This window comes from Pezoporus flaviventris, unplaced genomic scaffold (genome assembly GCF_033815535.1).
Source record: "Pezoporus flaviventris isolate CSIRO_AGI_PZ_B2104156 unplaced genomic scaffold, CSIRO_AGI_Pfla_v1 ptg000047l, whole genome shotgun sequence".
Taxonomy (NCBI): domain Eukaryota; kingdom Metazoa; phylum Chordata; class Aves; order Psittaciformes; family Psittacidae; genus Pezoporus; species Pezoporus flaviventris.
The window spans coordinates 7568149-7592707 of NW_026892595.1; the positions used below are offsets into that span (position 1 = coordinate 7568149).

A 24559-nucleotide genomic window follows, 5' to 3' on the forward strand; every position below is an offset into this window, starting at 1 on the left:
ATCTACAACCCTATTCTAAAATTATCACAGCTGCATCTGCTCACCTGTGCTTTCCTTAATGTCTCAAGTCCTGCTATAAATTTAGGTGCAGATTCCGAGCAGCAGCACCAGGAGTTTCTGCACTTAACAGACAACATTATTAAAATCATTTAAGGCATACATGCATGTCTTTAAATGAAAAATAAATACTTCAGAAGTTGCAAGAATTCTTTCTTCTTAAGGTCCCTGTTAATTCTGGATACTGAAAGAAGAACTTGTCCTTCTTTGCTTGCCCAAAATACAGCCTGTGATCATGCTCATGAAATACCATCAACAGCATGAGGTCCCACAAATTTGTTTCACACAGGATTTGTGTGTGGTTTGGCCTCCGGTTCCAAACAAACTCATTATATTCCCCAATGTTCAGGAATGCATACAATTCCTATTAAAACACAGGCAACAATATTTCACAACCTCAATAGTTTTTCTTTAAAAACAATGATGTATAATGTGACATTAGTAGAGTATTTGACAGTCTCAGTAGTTATATTGCTCTTGCAACTTCCACAGTAAGTGTGGGCTGCTTCTATACATCAGGGATTCTAGGCTGAAAACTTCTGCTGCTCCTGCTGCAGTATAAAGTTTCTAAATAGCTGCCCCAGTAACCTAGTTAAATGCCCAAAAGCGAGCAGAAGTTTGATCCAAATGCCACTAGTAACACTGCCCTGCCATCTGGGATAAAGCTACAGCATATATTGAGATTTTGTGACTAAAACACGTTTAAAAACCCACTTGCATACCTGCCAGCTCAGTGCTTGGCATTCAGTTTTCATCTCTTTCTCCACCTCTAGGACAATGTCCTTCCCTGGACTCTCACTTAAAAGGTCCATTCTACAAGTCACATTCTTCCTTCACTACTCTCATTTCTACTTTTGCCTACTTGCCTTCCATAAAGCAAAGTGTCTTTTACACCTATTCCCTCCACCTCTCTACAGTACCTAAAATCCAGCATGGCAGATAATCAGGTATGCTTCAGAAGGTGTGTGGTGACTGAAAAGATGCCTGCAAACATAAGCCTGGGTGCCTAAGGCTGGTGGATTCCTGTGCAGCTAAGCCAACAAAACAGCTGGCTGCTGGGGCAAGAGTCAATTCCCAGCTCCCACACCTCTCTCCACCATTATGAATGAGTCCAGCAAGCACAAAGGCAGACACAAAAAGCAGCTGGAGTCAGGATGGGAAAAGAGGCCTGTCACCTTGTTTGACTGTGAACTGTATCCCCTTACTCAGCCTCATGGAACTGTGCCCTAAGACTGCAGGTGTGAGGCAGCATGGCCCTGCAAAGAAGCACCAACATCACCTTTTCATTCCTGTCTGCAGTGTTCCCCCCCGCCATGTGCTGACAAAGCTCTCTGCATGGCTGTATAATTAATTCACCTACTTCAGCCACCTTCTTTTTCAGACAGATCAGTTTTCCAACCTAGTTCACTACACGTCAGTACTGCGTCCATGCCATGAAAGGAAAAATGAGCACTGCAGTGGTAGGAGGCTCAGTGCAGACTGGAACTTCTCCCTTAGCAATGTCAGCTATAAATTCCACATTACTTAGGAGGCAGTTGGTATCTTCAATACCTGTTCAGAGCACCTGTTTGATGCCAAGGTTTGATCCTGTGAGAGGACCAATAATCATCCTCTCTGATAAAAGAATAAATGTATATTCAAGCAATGACTGCGAGTTACAATTGTGCAACCAGTCATCTTCATTGGGCAAGAAAAACTTGATCTTACCTTAATGCTCTCTTCCTTTGGAGCAATCGTGAAGGTTTAAATCTGACTGAGTTTTCTTTGTCAAAATCTATGAAAAAAAAAAACAAAACAAACCATACCATGGTAAAGATGCTTTAATAAACGGGGAATTTTTAGGAAACTAGAAACTAGAGTTTTCCTGTCCACTGGAAAAGACTGTATAAAGGCCTTCCCCCACAGTCAAAGGAGCATAAGCTGGCACGTCCAAGATGGTGATAAACCAAAGCCTTGCAAAAGTGAGTACAGACAGTAAATATATCAAAAGCATCAATGTTTTATGGAACTGCCATGTTCTAACCCCAGTATACATGGTGTAGCACTGCAGTCTGGGGCTATCATTTAAACTCCTTGACTCAGTTTTCCAGCTTATAAGATGGGTGGTTGACATGTTTATGAAGCACTCTGCAAATAAGAAATGCTGCAAGCAGTAAGAGCCTTTTTGGCTGCATCCTAGCTATATTATAAAAATTGCATATTCACTGCAGAAGTCAGAGATGCCCAGCTGAGGATCTGTTGCAACAAGAGTATTATACCATCCATGACAGAAATATTTCTGAAGGTTGTCTTCAGAAATTGTCTTGAGCTCCTATTTTCATCTGAATAGCCTTAGAACATGATTTCAGAAAGGAACACGTGTTTACACTGAGAGCAAAACTGTGTCAGATGCAGCCTTATATTCAAAAAGTATGGATTACAAAGCCAGCAGGTTCCCAAACCTTTCTGAACCATAGCAAGCAATGGGTAATCTCCCCTCTCTTCCCCACATCTAATTTTTCCATTTCTGCAGTCGAGAGGGTCTTAACAACAACCAGTGACAAGGGGGACCAGTTATCCAAGTACTGGTTCCCTTCATTCAATGAGGATGCTATTAAGAGACCTTAGTGAACTGCTAGCCAGGAAGCAGGGGAGCACCTGGTCTGTGACTGCTGTTGAAAAACATGAAGCTACCAGTAATTTACTCCTAATGGGAAAACTGCCTTCCATGCCCATCTATACTTAATCGACAACCCCAAGACCCTAAGTTAATAAATAAGTGGTCTCTGATGCAGTATTCATTTTATTTTTTAAAGACAAGCCTGAATATTGCACAACCTGGACTTTAAGATGATTCAAAAGCAGCTGCATCCCTTTTACTCTACCTCAGAGGTGAGATTTAACTATCACAAAGAAAAGCCTAACTGCTAGCTGGCAAAAAAAAAAAAGTATTTTTTGCTTATAAAAACTATGCTGAAAGCTAGGTAGGATGTTTATTATCTTCGCAGAAAGGGTTTAATGAAACTGTATCTTGTGCCTATGCCTTTCAAAACTTTTTGCCCTCCTTCTCTCTTCCACGTCTCCACATACAGGTTTAAAGAAAAAAAAAAGATCACTTTAATAGTGCGATAGAGGAGGCTTAAGATGTGCAAAAAAGGCATTTTTTAGGCATTTGCTACAAGTTACTGCAGATTTCAGGGCAGCTTTGCTAATAGCTTTCTTCAACATTAATAGGCAACTTTTCCTGTTTTTGTTAACATTCATTTTCTCTTTCCAAGTAAATGGAGAATAAAGCATGCAGATTTACACAGAAACATCTTGTTAGACTAAAACAGAGTATTATAAGGAAAACAGTATGAATTGTATATAAATCATTGTATTTTACACGATTCCATGCCATAAGTCTCCTCTAAAAAGGCCAGATTTACAGTATTGTGAGAAGTCTGCAGTAACTTTAAAAGCCCAGCTCAGTATCAGCTTAGCTAATCAGAACCAGGCATATTTTAGATTTACAGCGTTCTAACAGGATATAACCCATCCTATAGGTTTTGGCACTAAAACAGCTGTCCACCATGAAAACCACAAGTAGACCACAGAGAAATTCTCCCTACCCTAGCCAAAACCAGAGAAGGGAAATGAAAAGGGAAGAAAGTAGCTTTCATTGCTTTGCTAGGAGAAGGGCTGTTAAGAGGGGATACACAAGCCGTTCTGACTCTTGCTACCATTAAACACATGCTGTAACATTCATACATACCACATCTGTAATGCCTCAAAAACATCTTAAAACTTTGCTGTATTTCACAGGGGCAAGCTCCTCTCTTCCCTCCCCACACAAATACAGAAAATCAACCAGACAATTATATCTGTTACACAGTTCTGATATTTTATGTATTTCCTCCTGTGTAAATTAAACCCATGTGGGAGGATTAAAGTCCAATAAAACTTACTTACTACAATGTAGAAGTCTTAAAATCAAATACAAAACACAGGAGAAAAAGCAAAACAACTCTGCTTCAGAAGAAAATAAATATGCCCATAAAAGAAATACCAGTTTAACACAGTCTTAATTCAATGGTTAATTTAAAGAAGAAAGCTCACCCTCGCAGTACCTGATACAGAGCAGGAAAATCTTTGCAACAGCATTTTGTTCCTTCCTTCTTTCACTGAAGAACTGTAAACATGCTTATAACCACATTAAAGTAATCTTAAATATTTGTATTTAAAATTGAGAGTATATTTACAGAATTCCAAATCAAACTTGCTCAGAAGTTTAACCATTTGTTCGGTCCAGTCCCCCTCCCTCTTAGGTACAAACTACCAGATAAAAGCACTATCCGTAATTTAACACAAGGGAAATTAAGAATGCTGAATTTATACATAATATATATATTAAATTAAAAAAAAAGAAAAAAGAGATGCAACCTTCCAGTGTTCCTTAGTATATTTAAAGGCCCTAAGTCGGTGGCAAGCTAAGCTAATTAAAAGATCCATCTAATCGGATCTTTCAAAAGTGTCCTTTAGGAAATAATTGAAATAGCCTAGATGACTAAATGCATACTGATTGTTAAAGTAGCTAATGTAGCTGCAGAAGATCCACTCAAACAATATTTACACATGCATACATATATATGAGAGATTTAACAGCAACGAATGAACTGCATTTTCTTCTATCTACTTGGAACTCTTACCTTGCTCCTCAGAGTATTTAACATTTCCCAAATAGCTGGAGATCCAAGGATTTCTGAACATGGTTGCACAAACAAAGGATTCAGCAAAGAGAAACTACAACAGCAGCTAATTCTCCAGCAGCCACAGCCCTAGGCCTGTCTTGGCAATATTGTGTAGAGATTTTTCATAGCACAGGACTGGAGCTGTCAGACTATCGCGTCCCAGGGAGTACAGTAAATGCATAGCAATAGGCTGCAAGCTGGAGGAGCTCAAGCCAGTAATCAGATTACAAACAGAAATTAGGCACATGAATGTTAAAACAGATTGGGCAATGGTGATTGGGAGATTTATAATATTGCCACTTCAAAGATCCAGCCAAATTACACATTATATTCCTGCAAAATGAATGCAGAATCCTTAAATCCTCATATTTAAAAAAAAAAGCAAACCACATACACAGAAAAAAAAACCTCCAATAAGAGGAATATTTCCTTCATATCTCCAATCAGGATAAACTGCAATGCTTGCTTAAGTAAAACAGCATCCAGACTGCCCCCAAAATGGACTCTGTTAATCATATTGTTATGCTAAACATTTTGCCTAACTATTAGCTGGAACATTTAAAACAGACAAGATTTATGGATAACATATGAACAAAATAACTGGTGGGGGTGGGGATTTAAGAACAGACATCACAGCTCCAAATATTTTAATTTGAGACAGAAGGTGTAAAAGTGCACAAAAGTAGTGTCCAGCTACCATGGTTTTTTATTAAATGGATTTTTTGAATTTTTGGACTGAAGAGTCACAACATTTTATAGTTCATTTTGAAAGTCTGCAAGTATTTGTTTGAAATGGTGTAATAGCCCCTGGCTCAGTCTTTCGCACTGAACCATCTGATGGTCTAACACACACATGCACGCACACATGCACACAAAGCAGCACACATTAAATATGCGACTGAAGCAGGTCCATGCACTTAGCCCCATCCAGCCAAAGGCACTAACTGCCTACCAGCTTCCCTCCAAAGGACTTCTTCCATTCAAAAAGATTTCAGCTAGTATCAGTAGAAAACTCTCCACAAGTTTGTCAGGACTGTGAAAAGGTAGCCCAGACACACAAGACTGAAATTCTTGACTTTCCTTAGAATCACAGAATAGTTAGGGATGGAAAGAACCTTAAGATCATCTAGTTCCAACCCCTCTGCCATGGGCAGGGACACCTCACACTAAACCATCTCACCCAAGGCTTCGTCCAACCTGGTCTTGAACACTGCCAGGGATGGAGCATTCACAACCTCCCTGGACAACCCATTCCAGTGCCTCACCACCCTCACAGGAAAGAATTTCCTCCTTATATCCAGTCTAAACTTCCCCTGTTTAAGTTTTAACCCATTACCCCTTGTCCTGTCACTACAGCCCCTAATCAAGAGACCCTCCCCAGCATCCCTATAGGCCTCCTTCAGATACTGGAAGGCTGCTATGAGGTCTCCACGCAGCCTTCTCTTCTTCAGGCTGAACAGCCCCAACTTTCTCAGCCTGTCTTCATAAGGGAGGTGCTCCAGTCCCCTGAACATCCTCGTGGCCCTCCCCTGGACTTGTTCCAACAGTTCCATGTCCTTTTTATGTTGAGGACACCAGAACTGCACACAATACTCCAAGTGAGGTCTCATGAGAGCAGAGTAGAGGGGCAGGATCACCTCCTTTGACTTGCTGGTCACACTCCTTTGGATGCAGCCCAGGATACGGTTGCCTTTCAGGGCTGTGCGCGCACACTGAAGCCGGCTCATGTTCAGTTTCTCATCAACCAACACCCCCAAGTCCTTCTCCACAGGGCTGCTCTGAATCTCTTCTCTGCCCAACCTGTAGCTGTGCCTGGGATTGCTCCCACCTTGCACTTGGCATGGTTAAACTTCATGAGGTTGGCATCAGCCCACCTCACAAGCGTGTCAAGGTCCCTCTGGATGGCATTCCTTCCCTCCAGGGTATCAACCGAACCACACAGCTTGGTGTCATCGGCAAACTTGCTGAGGGCGCACTCAATCCCACTGTCCATGGCACCGACAAAGATGTTGAACCAGACCGGTCCCAACACCGATCCCTGAGGGACACCACTCGTTACTGGTCTCCAGCCGGACACTGAGCCATTGACCACAACTCTTTGCGTGCGGCCATCCTGCCAGTTCTTCATCCACCGAGTGGTCCATCCATCAAATTGATGTCTCTCCAATTTAGAGACAAGGATGTCATGCAGGACAGTGTTGAATGCTTTGCACAAGTCCAGGTAGGTGACATCAACTGCTCTACCCCTGTCCATCAGTTCTGTAGTCCCATCATAAAAGGCCACCAAATTGGTCATGCAGGATTTCCCCTTAGCGAAGCCCTGCTGGCTGTCACCAAGCACCTTGCTGTTTTTCATGTGCCTTAGCATGCCTTCCAGGAGAATCTGCTCCAAGATTTTGCCAGGCACAGAGGTGAGACTGACTGCTCTGTATTTACCCGGGGCATCCATTTTCCCCTTCTTGAAAATGAGGGTTATATTTTCCCTTTCTCCAGTCGTTGGGAACATGATTATCAAATATGATGGACAGTGGCTTAGCTACTTCATTCGCCAGCTCCTTCAGGACCCACGGATGGATTTCATCAGGACCCATGGACTTGTGCACGTTCAGATTTTTAAGATGGTCTCGAACCAGATCCTCTCCTACAGTGGGCCCAAGGTCTTCATTCACACAGTCCCTGTATCTGCCTTCCAAGACTTGGGTGGTTTGGTCAGAGCCTTTGTCAGTGAAGACCGAGGCAAAGAAGTCATTCAGAACCTCAGCCTTCTCCAAATCCTGTGTAGCTTGTTCTCCCAAGAGCTTCCTGAGGGGGCCTACATTGTCCCTAATCTGTTTTTTATTTGCTACTTACCTGTAGAATCCCTTACCTCTTTCATGATACCTGGTACAACAGGACCCTGATCCATACTGGGAACCTCTATGTACAGACAAAATGTAAGCAGTGCTACTGTGAAAGGGACTGCTTAACCGCAAGTGATAAATATAATCTATTAAAAACCTATTCATTTCTGATGGCTCACCATGAAGTTGTATTTAGCCTGTTTAGGTCATCAAAACACTGTTTTTCATGTTCTTGCCATGGATAGAAGAATATGTGCTCCATCTTGTCTAATGCCACTGCTATTTGTATCCATTTATTTACTTTAAACATGAATAATGTTGGAGTCACCTTAACCAAAGCACCTTCTATTAGCTGGTACTTCAACAGTCCAGAGCTCCCTGAGCAAGAGTCACCTGATATAAGGAAGCCACTGACTCACCAAGTGACATCCTCTGTCCAGAAATATTTGCCTGTAACCTTACTGGTGCTCACACATAATTCTAACCACGGCACTACCCACAGCACACAAACCAAACACTGCTGTGCTCTCTTGACCATCCGTGAAAGCCTACATGTACTCAAGCCTAGTACATACAAAAGCACTAACAAAAAATGCAGTCTGCCAACACTGGTCCAAACTCGCTGTTAACCTGAAAATCCTCCTTATGGCCTAGAAATAAGGATAGGTGTGCTTAAAACACAAAAAACGAGACAGTGGAGGAACGAAGAGGCTGCTGATAACAGTTAACAAGGACATTTGGGACCAGTAACTGTGTGGGTATATCAATAAGAAAGACAATCAGTTTTGAAGATGTTCCTCCCTTCTGAACCCTGCTTGTGTGTAGACTGTTTACTTGATCTTGTGAATAGCGGTATTATTACCTGGAGCATCTGTATCTCATATGGTACACAGTAAAGGAGCTGTTTCTCATAAAGTGCAGATAAATAACACGTACTTGATAAATCTTGTGGCTGTAGTCTTTAGCAAGGCTGAAGGAGAAGTTAGACTTGACAGCTGAGCTGATGCAATAGCTCATGGCTGCCAAGAAAGAGTCCTACCCATTCCTCTCTGTGGAGCCTTTTTTAGGTCCTGCTCCCCTAGTGACCCAGTCAGATGACTTAACCAGCAGTAAATGTTCCTTTTATATTTGCTGGGTATGCTTTCCAGGAGATGCCAGAATCAAAAAAAAAAAATAAAAAGGCACAGGATCTTATGATCTGGAAAGGGATCAACCCATCTGGCTAACAGAGGAGGTAAGCTCAACTTGATTGTCATCCCGTCTGGAAATGCCCTGCATGACAGAGAGGAGGGATGTATTATGGAGGGAGGGATCAGGCTCCCACATTCCCCTGCTGTGCACTATCTCCAACATTTTGTCCTCAGCATCCTTCCAGTGAATGCGGTGCAGAACGTAAAGTATGCAGAGCTGCAGAAAGACAGAAAAACTCCAGAGTACCTTTCATAAATGTGTTTATTTTAAATGGGTTCTTGCTTGTGCTGTTTCAATTCTACTTGAAGAGCACAGCAAGAAGCCAGTTTCTCCAACAGCTCTGGCTACCACCTAGGAAAAAATACTTGTGGTAGGCTGTGGTGCAAGTAGGACTCTCCCTGCTGTTTATGGCTAGCAGGACAACAATACAGCGGACATCTCATGGGACCAATGAGAATTCTTATAAAGGAAAGCAAAATACCAGGTAAAAGTAACATCTGAATCAAGGTCTTCACAGAGAGCTTCAAGCTCTCTTCATGTTAAGTTGGAAGGTGATCCCTACTCATTGCTCTCTGCATGGTATCTGTGAATTCACATTCAGGTCACTGCTGTTAGTACTGAAACTGTGCTATTGTGCTACTGTCCAGAGTTTGTTCAGTGTCACTTCAAGATGAGAGGTATGTGTCAACACTGCCTCCAATATTAAAACTCTTCAAACTATGAGATGGGTATTACACCAATGCTATGTGCTTCACACAGATCGTTGGGAAGATATAACTGTAGGTAACTGATGACTTCTCTCCCTCCTTTCCATCAAAAGACTGCAAGACAGGTCTCTGTTCTGTCCCTTCACCAGCTTTGGCTATGGAGAAGACACCTTGGTAAAAACAGTAAGTCAGCAGGGTCAAGCAACGGTACAAAGAAAAAGAATTCTTAGGTTTATCGTTTTGCTGCTTGTTGGAAACAGCAGGTTTAAGAACAAGTCTATCCAGAAGAAAAGAGATCCACCTCCAAATGCTTGATGAGACAAGAAGGAAAAGTATTTTGTCCTCTTAAGGGATCTAGTCTCCAGAACCTAGAAATACGCTCAGTGAAACTATGTTATCAAGGCTGTGTTACAAATCAGTAGTAATGTTCTTGTCCTCCTCTGCCATAAGTAATTCTTGAGCATTAGCAGCCTTCAGCATAAGCAAACAAAGAGAGAACAACAGTTCAGTCCTTAGAAAGGGGGGCAGTCCAGCTGGAAGTTAAGTTTACAGTCATCTGGGCAAAGAGCTAGAGGTTAAGCATGCATACATTTCACAACTGAGACTGCTCATGAAAGACCAGCTGGCAGCTAAATGTTTTTCTGAAGCTTCCCACAGGAAGAGAAGGAAAATATCTTCCTTTGGTCTGGCAAAACTAATCACTGTAATCAAAGCTGGGGTTTAAATGGCTTGCAAAACTGTTCCCAACTTCCAGGGCTGCCAGCCCCAAAGCACTGAAGAGTCATGAATCAGGTCCCACCAAGATCAAGTCTTTTTTCTTGCTGAGTTCTGATCACTTACGAATTTATATTTAGAAGTGTTCCTCTGTGATAAGGAGAACTCGATACTTTGCTGTGACTTGTAGTTATCATAAATATAAAAATCAAAGCAACCCATGACAGCTGTTTGAAGAAAGCCTGAAAACAAATAAAATCAAGAATGCAGAGGAAAGAAAACCCCCAGTGACTGCAAAGACACTTTCAGCAAATATGCTAGTTAGGTAAACAGGAGTCCAAGCAGCACAGAAAATGGAAATGATCTGCATAAATAAGATAATCAAAACATATTTTCATCCACATCTCACGGGTAGAGATCTAAAGAAGCTCATGAATTTTATTCCACTGCTGCTCTTCTGGACAATGAGAGCACTCTTGGAATAAAAAGTGAGCTGTACACAGACCTGAGATGCTGTGGATGATCACAGGAATGAAGGTCAGGAAAGAGGACTAAACCAGACCAAACTTTTCCATCACTCCACCTGACCTTCCCTCCCAGGCTACTCATCCACTCCAAGCCACACTGACAGTTTTTGGCATGTAGGAATGTGTTTCCAAAAGTAAGTGGCAGGGCGTTGGAAGAACCTCCCTTCTCATATTTCTCTTTCTTCCCACTCTCCAGCAATGTCTGCCAACGTGTTCAAGAAATAATTTACCTAAAGGACAGAGAAAATAATCTAACAGAAAATTAATACAGTAGTATAATTACTTAACAGACAATTAACATCTCAAGCCATGTTCAAGCATCGCAGCTTGCAAACACAGTATCATTCTAGATTGACAATGCCAATCCATTTTGTCTTCTCCATCCAAATCCCATGTACCTGGCCAAGTGATACTCTCATTTCCTAAATGGAGGCCATTCGTACAGACTTTTAAACCAAGATAAAGTTTCCTGACATGGTATCATCCCTCCAGTGGAAAGCAAATATCATCCTTTTCACTTTGTTGTTTTCCCCAACTCACTCCATGCAACCACTCTTGAACAGTAGTCCTGGCAAGAAGATTTCTGTTCAGGTAGTGATTCTGTTTTGGACAAGTCTTCAGATAAACTTCAGCACTGTGTTGCCTGTGTGGTATACTTTAAAACAGGTCATATGCAAAAAGATCAAAAAAGTGGAGTAATAAGTGTTATAAAGGGGACTAAAGTATTTTAGTACAACATGACAGATGTGTTAAAAATAATATGGATGGTCTTTTGTACTGGGTATTTCCTCATGTGCTCTTGAAAAAGGGAGAACACCACACACTAAACACCACTGCCTTCTAGCCTCCAGATTACTATTTCAGATTTGAAATCTTACTCAAGTCATTAATTTTAGCAATGAATTGCTCCTAAAAGGAGATTTTGGTATGTTTCAATCTTGCAACACCTTTTAAAACTAGAGAACAAGAAGGTAATGTCCCCTGACATTCCCACATCTTGTATCATTGTTCACAAAACTGTATGGAAAAACTGTAGCATAATTAAAAGATCTTTAAGGTTTTCCTCTTTAGGAGTAGGATCAGTCTAAACTAGCTCCTTAAAGGAAGTTCAAAGGCCACACACAAACGACTCTCATGGTAATCACATATACCAGCAAGGCACATTATCCGAATTGAGTCAGACCTATTTGTCTGTGGGCCTGAAACAGTAACAGAAGATGTCAAGTACAGAGCAGAGTTGGGCACAGACTGAGCAAATGGCTGGAAATGAGGATAAGGCAGAAACTCATCCCCCAGAGTACGTACACTTTAAATGATTAAACAGCCCAGGGACTTTGAGGAGACATGGGTTTTCACCTAGCAAAACAGTATCTAAGAGTATTTCACATCATGGCTCACCAGAAGGCAGCTGCAGCTCAGACTGTGCAGCTGTGTTGGCCACAGCTCTGCGGACATCCTTCACTGAAGTCATGACACAAGCAGCAGCTTCTTTACTCCTGCAGTGAATAAGAGCTTTGCTGCTGCAATGACTAAGGGTTTAAACCGCATTTGTGAGAGACTGTCTGCAAACTGTCCTCCAAACAAGCGGCCAGTGTTTCCAGGACAGGTATCCCCATCTCCTGACACTTTTAGTCTCTTCAGTCTGCAGAGAACTTCCTGTCAGATTGCATACAACCAGCACAAACAGGTCTCCTTGCCTGGAGCAGTAAGTGGCCCTATGGAGCTAAGCCATGCAGAAACCCCAGCCATGCTACTGAGTTTTCTCCAGGCTGCTCTTGAACACCTCTGCACTGCTATCACTGCACACATGTAAGAGCCCAATAAGGAAGCAGAGTGAGACACACGTACCACAAGGAAGAATTTACAACAGAGTTCTCTGGGTCTTCATGATAGTCATCTAAGGGAAACATCAATTTTGTTTACCACTGTGATGTGACATTTCACAGGCCACATCATATCCCTTGCATACTTACCTTGAAATATAACTGTCATTTTCAAGCCTCAGGCAGACAGCAGCCTTGCAGACAACAAATCCATGACCCCAGCTTCCATCCTGTTTATAGCATGTTGCAATGCTTTCTCAGAAAATGAAATATTTAGTAAAATAAATGAAGAAAAAGCAGGTACTTTATTCAAGAGCTGATGGTCAAGGTAGGACAGCTCAACTACAAGTACTGCCACTGAAAATAACGTCGCTATGAAAAAGCACATACACCAGGCTCAATTTGCATCCAACATGGCTCAGCAAAAAATTCATGAGGAAAGAAAATCTGGTTAGCACAGTGATGCTGTACTTCTGGAGCCTGTTCTCTAGAGAGCAGGCTCAAACGCATAGCAGCCACAGCCTTTTCTTGTTATTGGCCTCATACACTCCTAAGGCCTCTGCAAAAATCACAGACATGCCCAGGGCTCAGAAGGGTACACATCGCTAATAGTAAGTTTATCACAAATCACATCTGAAGAGTTTTCCCAGGGCTGCCCAGGAAAGCTTGCACGCATCTGCTTGTACTATACAGTACTAAGTCTGTGGGGATTTTACTATAGGAAAAACACACAGGGTTGTTTTTTTTTTGTTGAGTTTTTTTAAAGCGTTCTTCCATGTGAGAGTCAGCTTTTATGAGATGGGCATGAAGCAATCTAGTCAAACCCTGGTCTGCACAAAGGCAGTGGGTGCCAATATTCTCCTTCTCCTGGGAGCAGGATCATTGCTTTAGCCAGTAACAGTCAGTCTTCCAATAAAGGGCATGAAACTGCGCAAGACGAGAGAAGAAACAAGTCCTGAAGTCATATACAACACAACAAAATAATTCCTTAGTTCAGGTGTGCCTCTAGAAGCAGGCAGCCCAAGGAACAAAAATACACTTAGCAAAGGCCACCACAAACCATTCCAGTATGCAGGATGACCGCGTGAACTGGTGCCCTAAGGTTATAACCAAGCGCACGAAAGGCACATAAAGAGAGAGAGCGCCTGTCACTAACGTCTGCGCAACAGGGTTTCAGTTTTTAAAGCCACGTCTCGCAGAACCCCCGATGCGGGCGCTGACAGCTGGGTTCCGGCAGCAGCCGCTGGCTGGCAGCACGCCGGCAGCGCCACGGGACTGAGTCGTCCCTCCGGGGGTCTGGGCTGGATCCGTTCTGGGCCGCGGACTCCTCCCGCCGCCATCCAGCACGCTCCGTCCCGGCAGCGGCAGCCGCAGCTTGCCTAATAAGGCCACACGCGAGTTGACTGGCTGGCGGGGAGGTCACCCAGTGTTTACCTTGCGCGGCGGCAGCCGGAGCCTGCCTGCCCACCTACCCACCAGCCCCGACAGGCCCCGCTGGCCCCCCTCAGCCGCTGGGCACCGCCAGCGCGGCCTGCCCCTCAGCACCAACAGCCCCGGAGCTCTGGCTGCTCCCACGCGGGAGGGTAAGCTCAGCCGGCACCCCGCTGCCGAGGGAGACGTACTTCGGCTTTACCAGAGGCAGAGCGAAAGTGCAGAGAGTTCAGGTACAGTTTTCGCCGCAGTACATTTTAGGTCCAGTAGGCTGGAAAAAATAATCAGGTTTCTCGCTGCGTGAGTTGCTTGAAAGTAGGGCAGCAGCGCGGGGATAAACAGCCACCTTCACAGTGCCGAGGTGGCTGACAGGTACTTGTCAAACATCAGAACCAAGGGAACTAGATGAAAGGAAGGTGCAGATACTCATCTGAACACTACTACTTAATTATTTAATGCTTTTTATCAGTTACAGTGAGATTCACTGCAATTCAGACAGGTGGCTTCAAAAGTAATGACTTACTGTCCCCAAAATAGCTGTATTTAGCAAAAATAAACCCCAACCCTTGCTTCTGCTGCTCACTGTCTCTCCTGTGATTCAGACTAGTTTTTCCTTTATACCTTAAGGTAGTTTCAAGATGCTCGATTTGGACCGCATCCTATTCTTCTTCCCAGCACAGAGTCTGCAAGGAAAGCCAGGAGACCGCACCCTGGTTAGAGCCGGCAGACAGAGGAGAGTCGTACAGATCACCCTCTCCAAGGGGCTGCTCAGAATGGCCTTTTCCCTACAGGTCAGTACAGGCAGTGCATTTCTGTCCTTCATTCCCTCCGGTGACTGGCACTGAGCTGTAAAATACCAGGACAGTTCAGATATTATTTGTACCCTGATACTTCTAAAATTGGCATTCAATTTCCTAAGCACTTTGCTGTCTTGAATGAAGCATCCCCAGTGAGGGCACTGCTGGAGAGCTCGCAAGTCCCCAGGCAGCAGGGACAGGCACAGAGAGTGCAGGTCTATGGGAGGGTGCTGGGCACCAAACTGAGCATCCTGCCCATAGTCCTGGAGACTTTGTAGTTCTTGTATTTTGTAAACTCCATATCTTAGCTTCTCAGTACTAGCAAAACAATACCACCCTGCTGGGTATTTAAACCCTGTAAGGCTTAAATACCTACCTAACACTATGAGATATAACAATACATCTACCTAGTATTTCTCACAGCCAGAAAAATCCCTTAACACACAGGGAGTAAAACTAAACTGTGATTATCACCCCACTGAAAGAAATCAAATTACCACAGTTATGTCCTGTTTCTGCAATGAACCTGGGGTTCACATGATTATAATTAAAAGCATTAACATCTATGGCCAACTCACTCTTTAAATAGTGCATGTTTAAAAATGCAGCTGGGAATCATGCTGACAGTTTGTAGGCTTATTATTTCAGGATGAAGCTTTGCCTAGATGCACATACAGATCTTGGCTCAGAACTGCTGATTTTCTGCTCAAAGTCTATTCTCACCCAATATATGCTTCAGGAATACAAAGAAGGCATTCAGAAAAGGGCCAGTCAGACACAACTATACACAAGTGGTCCTAAAATAAGCTAACTCACTTTGTGTCCAGTTTGCTTAGATCAGCAGCACAGTATGCTCTTATGACTATAATCAATAATGAATGCTGCAGGAAACTAAACAACACATTAGGAATGAGATAAACTCTGTCATGGGTGGCAAGGCAGTAGAACAGGTTGCCCAGAGAAGCTGTGGCTGCCCCATCCCTAGCAGTGGTCAAGGCCAGGTTGGACGAGGAGCAACCTGGTCTAGAGGGAGGTGTCCCTGCCTGTGGCAGAGGGTTGACAGTAGAGCTTGAAGGTCCCTTCCAACCCAAACTAGTGTATAATTCTATCTGCATTAGACCCGTTAACAGAGTTTTAAGGAAGAAGTCAGGGTAACCCTGAACTATGGAAGTCAGTCAACCCTTCACAGACATACAGGCTGGGATGAGAGAAAACCTATTGGGCTTGCACTACCTGCTAGAGGAAAAAGGTTCACCCATTTGTTTCTAGTCTCTCAGAGTGAGAGACATTGACAGGTGTCTAGGTGCCAGGGGGAGCATTGTCTCTCCTCTTTGTTAAGAAGGAGAATGTCAATAAACTTGGGCACACCCAGGAAAAAAAACAAAAACTGACACTCTTATGGGTGACACAAGTTAATTTAGGACCGTTTGTGTAACTGCACACTAACAGTTGCTTTCAAATGCTTTTATGCTTTCGCAGTTTTAATCTTAAATAGGAGATAAAGTAACAGCTGACTTTTCTCCATTTTAACACTCCCATTTTACATCTTTGCTCACAGACATTAAAAATTCCAAAGGACAGGATTGAGGAAGGAACTTCTGGGACAGTTTAGAAATACAGCAGTGTCTCCTCCACTGTACTAAAGATGGAAAACAATAAAAAAAAGTTAGCATTTTTTAATCCATATTCTGAATACCCTATATGCAAAATGACATCTAAGCAATAGGGAAGTTACCCTCACAAAGCAGAATGGCTTTTTCATTTCTCAGTACAATGCACGGGTTTATACTCAGTTATACCTGTCTGGTGCAAAGCTAGCAAGTAAAGTTCTTTCTCCAGGAACAGGGCAGAAATGTAATTTTGGCAAAATCTATGCATATCAAAGGTGATGCTGAAAGAACAGAGTAATGGCTCATGTAACTACTTAACCTTTAAATCAAAGTTGAAGATTTTTTTTCCTCATACACTCCTCTCTCACTCACACGAGAGGAAATACATCTACCACATAATCAACAATTACGTGCTGCAGGCACACATTCACTGAGAAAACAGGTGGGGTTTCGGTGAGGTAACGAAGAGGTGTTCTTTCCCTGGTGTACAGATGGTCAGTTCAAGCTCAAAAGCAAAACCATCATGACTTTGTTTAAATGAAATGTGGTGAGCAAAGAAACAGCTTACAAATGAAAGAACAAGGGCAACTGCTTGGGGAGCCAGGAGGTCTGTTACAGTCCAGCTTCCTGGAACCACCTTGGGAAAGTATAGAGGACAGCTGCTGAGGCTGGTGCAACCTTGATGCCTGTGTGATGGCTGTAAGGGAATGCTCAGGCACACCACACCTTTTACTGTCACAGGGAAGGAGCTCAGCTCTACTTACCCCAAATGTCACTTCCTGAGACTGGACTGCCATTCCCAGCTCTACTCCTTTTAGTCTCCTAGATATCATCACTGCTAATCCCCCTCTCCTGATTTTATTTCTGCTGACCTCTGCGTACTTCACCTTCCTCCTGCACCCCATACTAAGGGTAATCAGACTGCACTTGTCAGTATCTCCAAATCTGCCTCTCCTTCTACAAATCTCTACAGTATCTCTACACTTCTACCCCCAGCTCTTCTCCTACTCTTACTTCAGACTCTCCCATCAGAGACCCAGTCCCACCCCACTGGCTCTCTTTGCCCACTCTACCCCTCCCCAAACCAGGCCACCTAACTGAGCAGAGTTTTGGTTTCCTTCTCCAGGAGGCTTCAGTAAAGGGCTGCCTAATTTAGCACAGTTAGAATCATAAAATCATATGATTTTATCACATTATATCAACTGGTTTGGGTTGGAAAGGACCCTCAAGATCATCTAGTTCCAACCCCCTGCCACAGGCAGGGACACTTTCCACTAGACCAGGTTCAAAGCCCTGTCCAGCCTGGCCTTGAAAGCTGCCAGGGATGGAGCATCCACAGCTTCTCTGGGTGACCTGTGCCAATGCCTCACCAACCTCACAGTGAAGAACTTCTATCTAGTCTAAATCTACCCTCTTTCAGTTTAAAGCCATTCCCCCTTGTCCTATCACTACACGCCCTGTAAATAATCCCTCTCCACCATTTTGTAGGCCCCCTTTATGTACTGGAAGGCTGCTGTAAGGTCTCCCTAGAGCCTTCTCTTCTCCAGGCTGAAAAAGCCCAGCTCTCTCAACCAGTCTTCACAGGAGAGGTACTCCAGCCCTCTAATCATTCTTATGGCCCTCCTCTGGACTCGCTCCAACAGGTCCATGTCCTTCTTATGTACTTGATATTTACTCTCCCCTCTATAACGCAAGATCTGGACAATAGAAACTAAACCTGCGTTCATGAGACCTGAACCAACCTGGGGCACACAGAGCACACTATGGAGCAGGCCAACAACTGAAGCGCAATAGTGTAAGGATACTGATAGTCTTGGACATTTTTCTTTTGCAGGTAAATTTCCTTCACCAGTAAACTTGTCTGTCCCATGAATAGCATCAAAGGAACGCTGTGCTGTTTGAAGAGAGCCACTGAGCATATGTAATGGAAAAAGAAAACAGACATCACTTAAAGAAAGGCCAGGCAGTGTGAGCAAATCAGAGTTGGAAAAAATGAAGGTCTCCCTAGATGTCTTGATGGTCACTGGCTATTAAAGTAATATACTAACAACCAGCTACATAAAGGTGCTAGACTAGGTCCTTGCAAGGCAGGCCTTACAACTCGGGTTTTGAAAATACGCCTACAGTAGCATTTGTCTAAAAGTGAAGCAAAACCACTGCTGAGGAATCCTGTATTAAAATCAGAGATGTGCACAGCACAATGCTTCTTAGCCATCAGGACACAGTGGGGCACAGCCCTGTGCCAGGTGATGCTACAAAATCATCAGTCACTAGGGGCCTGTCATGTGTGAGCACAGTCTAGCGCTGAGCCAAGTGTTCTGCTAGCACAGATGAGGCAGCAATATGTTTAGCTGCTACAGGAAGACAACACTCAGGAGGGCTGAAAAAGCCAGCAGCGAAATGCAGCAGGTTCTGCAGCAAGACTTCTCTTTACCACCCACATCACACTCAAGGACCTTGCAGTTCTCAGGGGCAATAGGATCACAGAATCATGGAATACCAGACTGGAAGGAACCTCAAGGACCATATGGTCCAATCTATCTTAGTCTTTCCTGCCCAGCTGAATCTTGGAAGTGTCCAACATCTGGGAATCTGTCACTTCCCTGGGGATATTTTTCCAGTGGCTGATTGTTCTGAGTGTGAATATATTTTCTCATATCTGATCAGAATCTCCCCAGGAGTAGCTTGTGCCCATTACCTCCTCTTTTCCATGTGACTCCTTGTAAAAAGGTAATTTCCATCGTCTTTGTATCCAACCTTTAAATACTGGAATATGGTGGTAAGGTCTTCCTTGAGCTTTCTTAAGGCTGAACAAACCCAGCTCTCTCAGCCTTTCCTCATATGACAGACTTCCCAGTCCTTTGAGCATTTTTGTGGCCCTTCTCTGGACCCTCTCCAGCCTGTCCACGTCTCTTTTTGCACAGGAGGAATCAAAACTGGACACAGTATCCCAGATGTGGCCTGACAAGCACTGAGTGGGATAATGACATCTTATCTCTGCTGGTGATGCCCTTGTTGATGCAAGCCAGCATCCTGTTAGCTTTCTTTGCTGCAGCTGCACACTATCCACTCATATTGAGCTTCTTGTCCACCAGGACCTTTCCAGAGAGCTGCTCCCTAGCTAGGTAGGCCCCATCCTGTGCTGCACTCTTGGATTGTGCTTACCCAGGTGCAAAACCTTACACTTGTTCCTGTTGAACTTCATAAGGTTCTTGTTCGCTCACTCTTCCAAGCCTATAATAATAAGATAGAATAAGCTAGATAAGCTTATTCTACAGAGTGGGTCTCCCTTTTAAAGTGTCCACTTCTCTACTCAGTTTGGTATCGGCAAACTCATCAAGACACACTTGATGCTGTCTTCTGCATTACTTACGAAAATATTAAACAGCATTGGGCCCAACACTGATCCCTGAAGGACCCCACTAGTGACAGGCTGCCAGTTTGAAAAAGAGCTATTTATCACACCCTCTGGTTGTGGACAGCCGGTCAGTTCCCCACCCACCACACAGACCACTTGTCTAGATTATAACACATCAGTTTCCCTAGAAGAAGGCTGTGAGAAACCTTATCTTAGCCTTCTCCCAGCCTTCTGGAATGTCCCTCGATCTCCACAACTTCCCAAAGATTATGAAGAGCAGCCTCCCAGTGACATCAACCAGCTCATTTAACAGCCTCAGGTGGATATTGCCAGGGCCCGTCGATTTGTAGGGGTCAAGCTCCTCTAATAGTTCCAGTACAAACTCTTCCTTCACTGATGCTGGATCTGTGTTTGTATAAACCTGGATTTTTGTTCCCAAGGCCAAATGTGCTGGTAAAGACAGAGGTGAAGAAAGTGCTGAGAATTTCTGCTTTTTTAGTGTTGTTGATGACTTCATTCAGCTCTCCTGATTAACAGTGGGCCAATATTTTCCTACTGTTCCTGCTTGTTGTTTATGTACCTGAAGAACCCTTTCTTGTAGTTTTTAATATCTCTTGTCAATTTCAGTTCAACTTGAGGTTTTGCTTTCCTAAGTGCATCTCTGCACACCCTGGCAATGCCCTTGTACTTCTCAACAGGTATTCATTTTTCCATATTTGGCACACTTCTCTTTTGGTTTTGAGCAGACTCAGAAGCTTGCAGTTTAGGCAAGAGGGTCTCTTGCCCCACCTATTTCCCTTATCTTTAAAGGGAACAAACTGGTTTTGTGCTTCCAATAGAGCATTCTTGAACATCTCCCAGCACTTTAGCTCCTTTATCCTCCAGGGAAGCTTCCCATGGAATCCCTCCCAACTCAGCTCTGAATGAGCTCAAGCTTGCTCTTTTAAAATCTAAAACTCTGGTCTTAGTACTAACCTTCAGCAGAGTCAGCCAGATCCCAAACTACTATGATCACCACAGCTAACACTGGCACTAGCCAAGATACTACAAAGCAGGTTTTCTTGGTTTGAGAGCAGCAACTCCAGCAGTGCCTCATTCCTGGTTGGCACATCTAACATTTGTTTGTGGAAGCAGTCCTCTAGGCATTCCAGGAACTTGATGGATGACATTTAAGCTGCTGTATAGTTCTTCCAACAATTGAGATGTTACAAGCCTTGGGAAATTTTGGGGTGCATGGACCCTGAGAAGCTTCATTGTTAAAGTACTCCACCATCCTCCCAGTCTCCACAGTCACAGCTAAGGCTGCTCCTACAGTTTGCAATCCAAGCAATAAAGAGCAATTGTGTGTGAGCTTCAGCACCTTAAGAAAACACATATGGGAGACATACACAAGAAATTAACTGAAATGCACCTACTTTATTGTCAGCACAGTGTCCTACTCACAGTGTGCAGAAAGGTATCCTCATAGCATGAAAATAGTTGTTCTTCCTACAACAAGAAGCCTCCATGAGCCATTTGGGAGCTTTTTTTGGCACACCATCACTACTGGCACATTTACTGCTGAGTTCTGTATCAATGTCTCGCACAAAGGATTTTGAAGTCCAAGCAAGATGCTTGTTTTCCTCACTGCCTTTCTATACCTGGTCTAGTATAGTGCTAGTGGAAGAACTGAATAAAATTAAGCAGTATAAGAGCTAGGTAATCCAGCAGTTTATCTAAATAAATTATTTAGCAATTTACATTGCACTTCAGCATACACACATCTTGCTCTGACTTAAAAAAAATTCTTAAATAGTAAACAGAAAAAAAGCTCAGTCAATGCTACAATTAAAGACATTTAGACTATCTTGTAAGCGTATTGTTTGCCAATGGCCTTAAGTCAAACTACAGCAGTGTTTTAAACTCCCATGGAAAGTATGCCTGCATTAAAGCTCACTACAAGAAACTTAAACATCTTGACAGCATGTGGCCATGCATGAGATCACTGTGAAAAGCTGCAGTGTTTTCTTCAGTTCTTTATTTTTGTTTCCTGGGCAGTTTGAAACTGTAATCAGCCGCTTATACCCAAAAGTCTGGATGTCAAGACAGCACAAACTGGAGTCCAGGAGTTGCATTAGCTCACAATATGTAGTAAGATAACAAAATCCTATCCAAGGAGATCCAGAACACTAGAATGATATTTAATGAAGGCTGAACAAAACTAGAGGATTGCTTCTAGAGAGGATAATACATAGGGATTTCACTTGGAAATCATAACTTCATTTTTATAGTCAAATTCTCACTTTCTTCCCTCAAGGATATACGTGTGTGTGAAACTATTCTATTAAACAGTTTGGCATATGTAAGTTCTTAGCTAGTTCCTTTTCTGAGAGCTTTCTGTTTGCCAAGAATTATCTGTATTTCTTGCAATTCATTATGAGAAATGGTGTGAGAGCATCCAGCTTCTGATATCTGAAGGGTCTGAGGGTGTGTAAAAGCCATCTAAATAGAAACTAGATTTCACAAAATGTTCACAGGAAAAAAAATTTGCTAGGTTGGGAGACTTTTTGAAAATTTTTTTTTCATCTATTGACTGTAAGAAAATTTTCTGTTGAAATTGAGCTCACATCTCTCTGAAAGAGTCTTATTCACCTATCCTATCTTTCTGTCCTGTAATTTGGGAAGCAAAGAAAAGCAGAAGACAGGCAGCCTGGTAGGTAACCTTAAAAAATTACTTCCAAACATAGAAAGGCAGGGAAGAGAAGGAAGGAGACTAGGGGATGCCAAGGTGAATCAGCACCAGGAATGACAGAAATCTACGTCCGTGTAGACCACTGCCTTGTTTTATTTAAAAAGTCATTATTTAACATAAGCAGTTATTTCTCTGTGTTAGTGATAAACTATTAGTTGTGGTGCTTTCTTTCTATGGGTGAAGCATGCCACTGAGGGTGTTCCACATTCAATACTTTGTGGCAAATAGCAGTAACATCCAGCAACACACTGTTGAATACTGTAACAAAATTATCCCTTCCCCAGAAAAATAAAACTTACATTTTATTTCTGTTTCCCTATGTAAAGGCTTAACAGCTCCTGTTCATAGACATTTTTCCCCCTTAATATTTTAGATTGTGAAGAAAATAAGTAAGTGTGGGGTCCATACAGGATACTTCAATTTTCAAGTATTTAGAGACTAGAACAGGACTTGGACTTCCTTTCAGTTACCCTTACTAAGGGATCGGGTTTGGAAAACAATATGGTAAGAAGAACCCTGAACAGATTTTACGTCCCCTTGTGTCGCAATAATATATAGCTATACCCATCTCCACCTTCTGGAACTGCTACAAATACTCTTTCCCTCCTCCCCCACAATTTTTAATACCATCGAGTGTCATGCCAATTTATTCTCTGCCTTTCAAGCACTGGCAGTATTAATTTATCAGGATGGAATCCTATAAATACTCTTATTCCAACTTTACCTTTGCTCTAACTACAGAGCATGCTGATTACCTCTGCCATAGATAAAAGCTACTTACACAATGTGCAGCCAATATCCAAACACAGCCCTTTATCTGTTAGAACTGAGCCACCATACTCCATTAAGCTCCAGTTAGATTACAGTTTTTAGTGTGAGGTGGTACAACCCCCCTCCATGGCAGGGGGGTTGGAGCTAGGTGATCTTAAGGTCCCTTTCAACCATAACTGTTCTATGATTCTGTATCAAAAATTATTTGAATGACTACTGCTGCTACTCCTTTTTGGTCAAATATTAAAACACTATATTAGTTTTAGCTTCTAATATTAGTTTCCTTGTGAATTTGCTATACAGAAGCAATACTCAAGCCATCCAACTTCTCAAGACCAGTCTTAGGTTGATTTGGTGTCCAGCTTAGGTTTTTAGGAAATCTCTTGAGACCCATTACAGGTTTACAAAGCAGTGGTACTGCTCCTAAAGTGGTGGTGGTGAAGGACATTCACAACTAATTCCAGGCAATTTCTTGAAAAATTTGAAAGCAGAACACAAAAGCATTGGCTCCCACGCTTGACAACTGACCAAAGACTTATGTGACTGAAGCACCACGTGAAACGGATGTTTTAACATACCTTAATCTTTTGACAGTTTTTGTACAACTGCCTTCAAGGATACCAAGACACAGATATGCCATATCCTACAACATCAAGGATCATAGAAGATGCTGTGATCTCTCCCTCAATGTATCCTACTTGCTGTTAAATGGCTCCAGTACATGACAACTTTTTTCAAACTGTTGGTTCAGCAGGTTGGAGGAAGCTGTCTTCTGGCAGAGAAAGACAAATGCCAGTACAGGTACACCCCTTTCCTGGCAAGTAGTTTATCTAAATAAGATTAAGCTTTTCTGACCTCTACCTACCCAAAGCTTGGGTTAAATGAAAGGGTTACCTATCCAGCCCCTCTGATACTAACAGGACATAGCAGAGTAAACAGCCCTGCCCTCTTAATGCACAGCAGTGGAACTCAGAAAAAACAAACAAAACAAAACAGGCAGACTCCTGACACCACTCAAACAACATCAGTTGTTTTGAGCATTATCATTGATAACGGAAGTCAGTTTTGCATGAGAAAGCCAGATACCATATCTTTAAAAGCAACTGTTAATATATACAGAGGTTAATTTACAGGATGTTTGTACAGCCCATTAAAAAGAACTAAGAAGTCAGATGAACAAGTTAGAAATGAGCAAGTTAGAAGATAATGACTTCTACTTTAACAAGATTAATCTGACATTGCTTAAACGATAATACTAATCACTTTATGATACAGCACTAAAGAAAAACATTG

At 42.8% G+C, this 24559-nt stretch overlaps 1 protein-coding gene across 22 annotated transcripts in view; it reads right to left on the reverse strand.

The window, feature by feature from the left end:
* The window catches only part of SVIL (supervillin), a 114677-nt gene that overhangs the window by 68842 nt on the left and 21276 nt on the right, over positions 1–24559 (reverse strand). For 21 of the 22 annotated variants that reach the window (XM_061468115.1, XM_061468112.1, XM_061468102.1 and 18 more), the window contains exon 2: positions 1765–1831. Coding sequence is in view for 19 of the 22 variants with exons in the window: in XM_061468102.1 (XP_061324086.1) it covers positions 1765–1831 (67 nt within the window). In the remaining 3 variants the exon portion in view is untranslated. Of the gene's footprint in view, positions 1–1764; positions 1832–4724; positions 4801–24559 lie in introns of those variants that run through there. The other variant, XM_061468104.1, reaches the window with a different exon arrangement.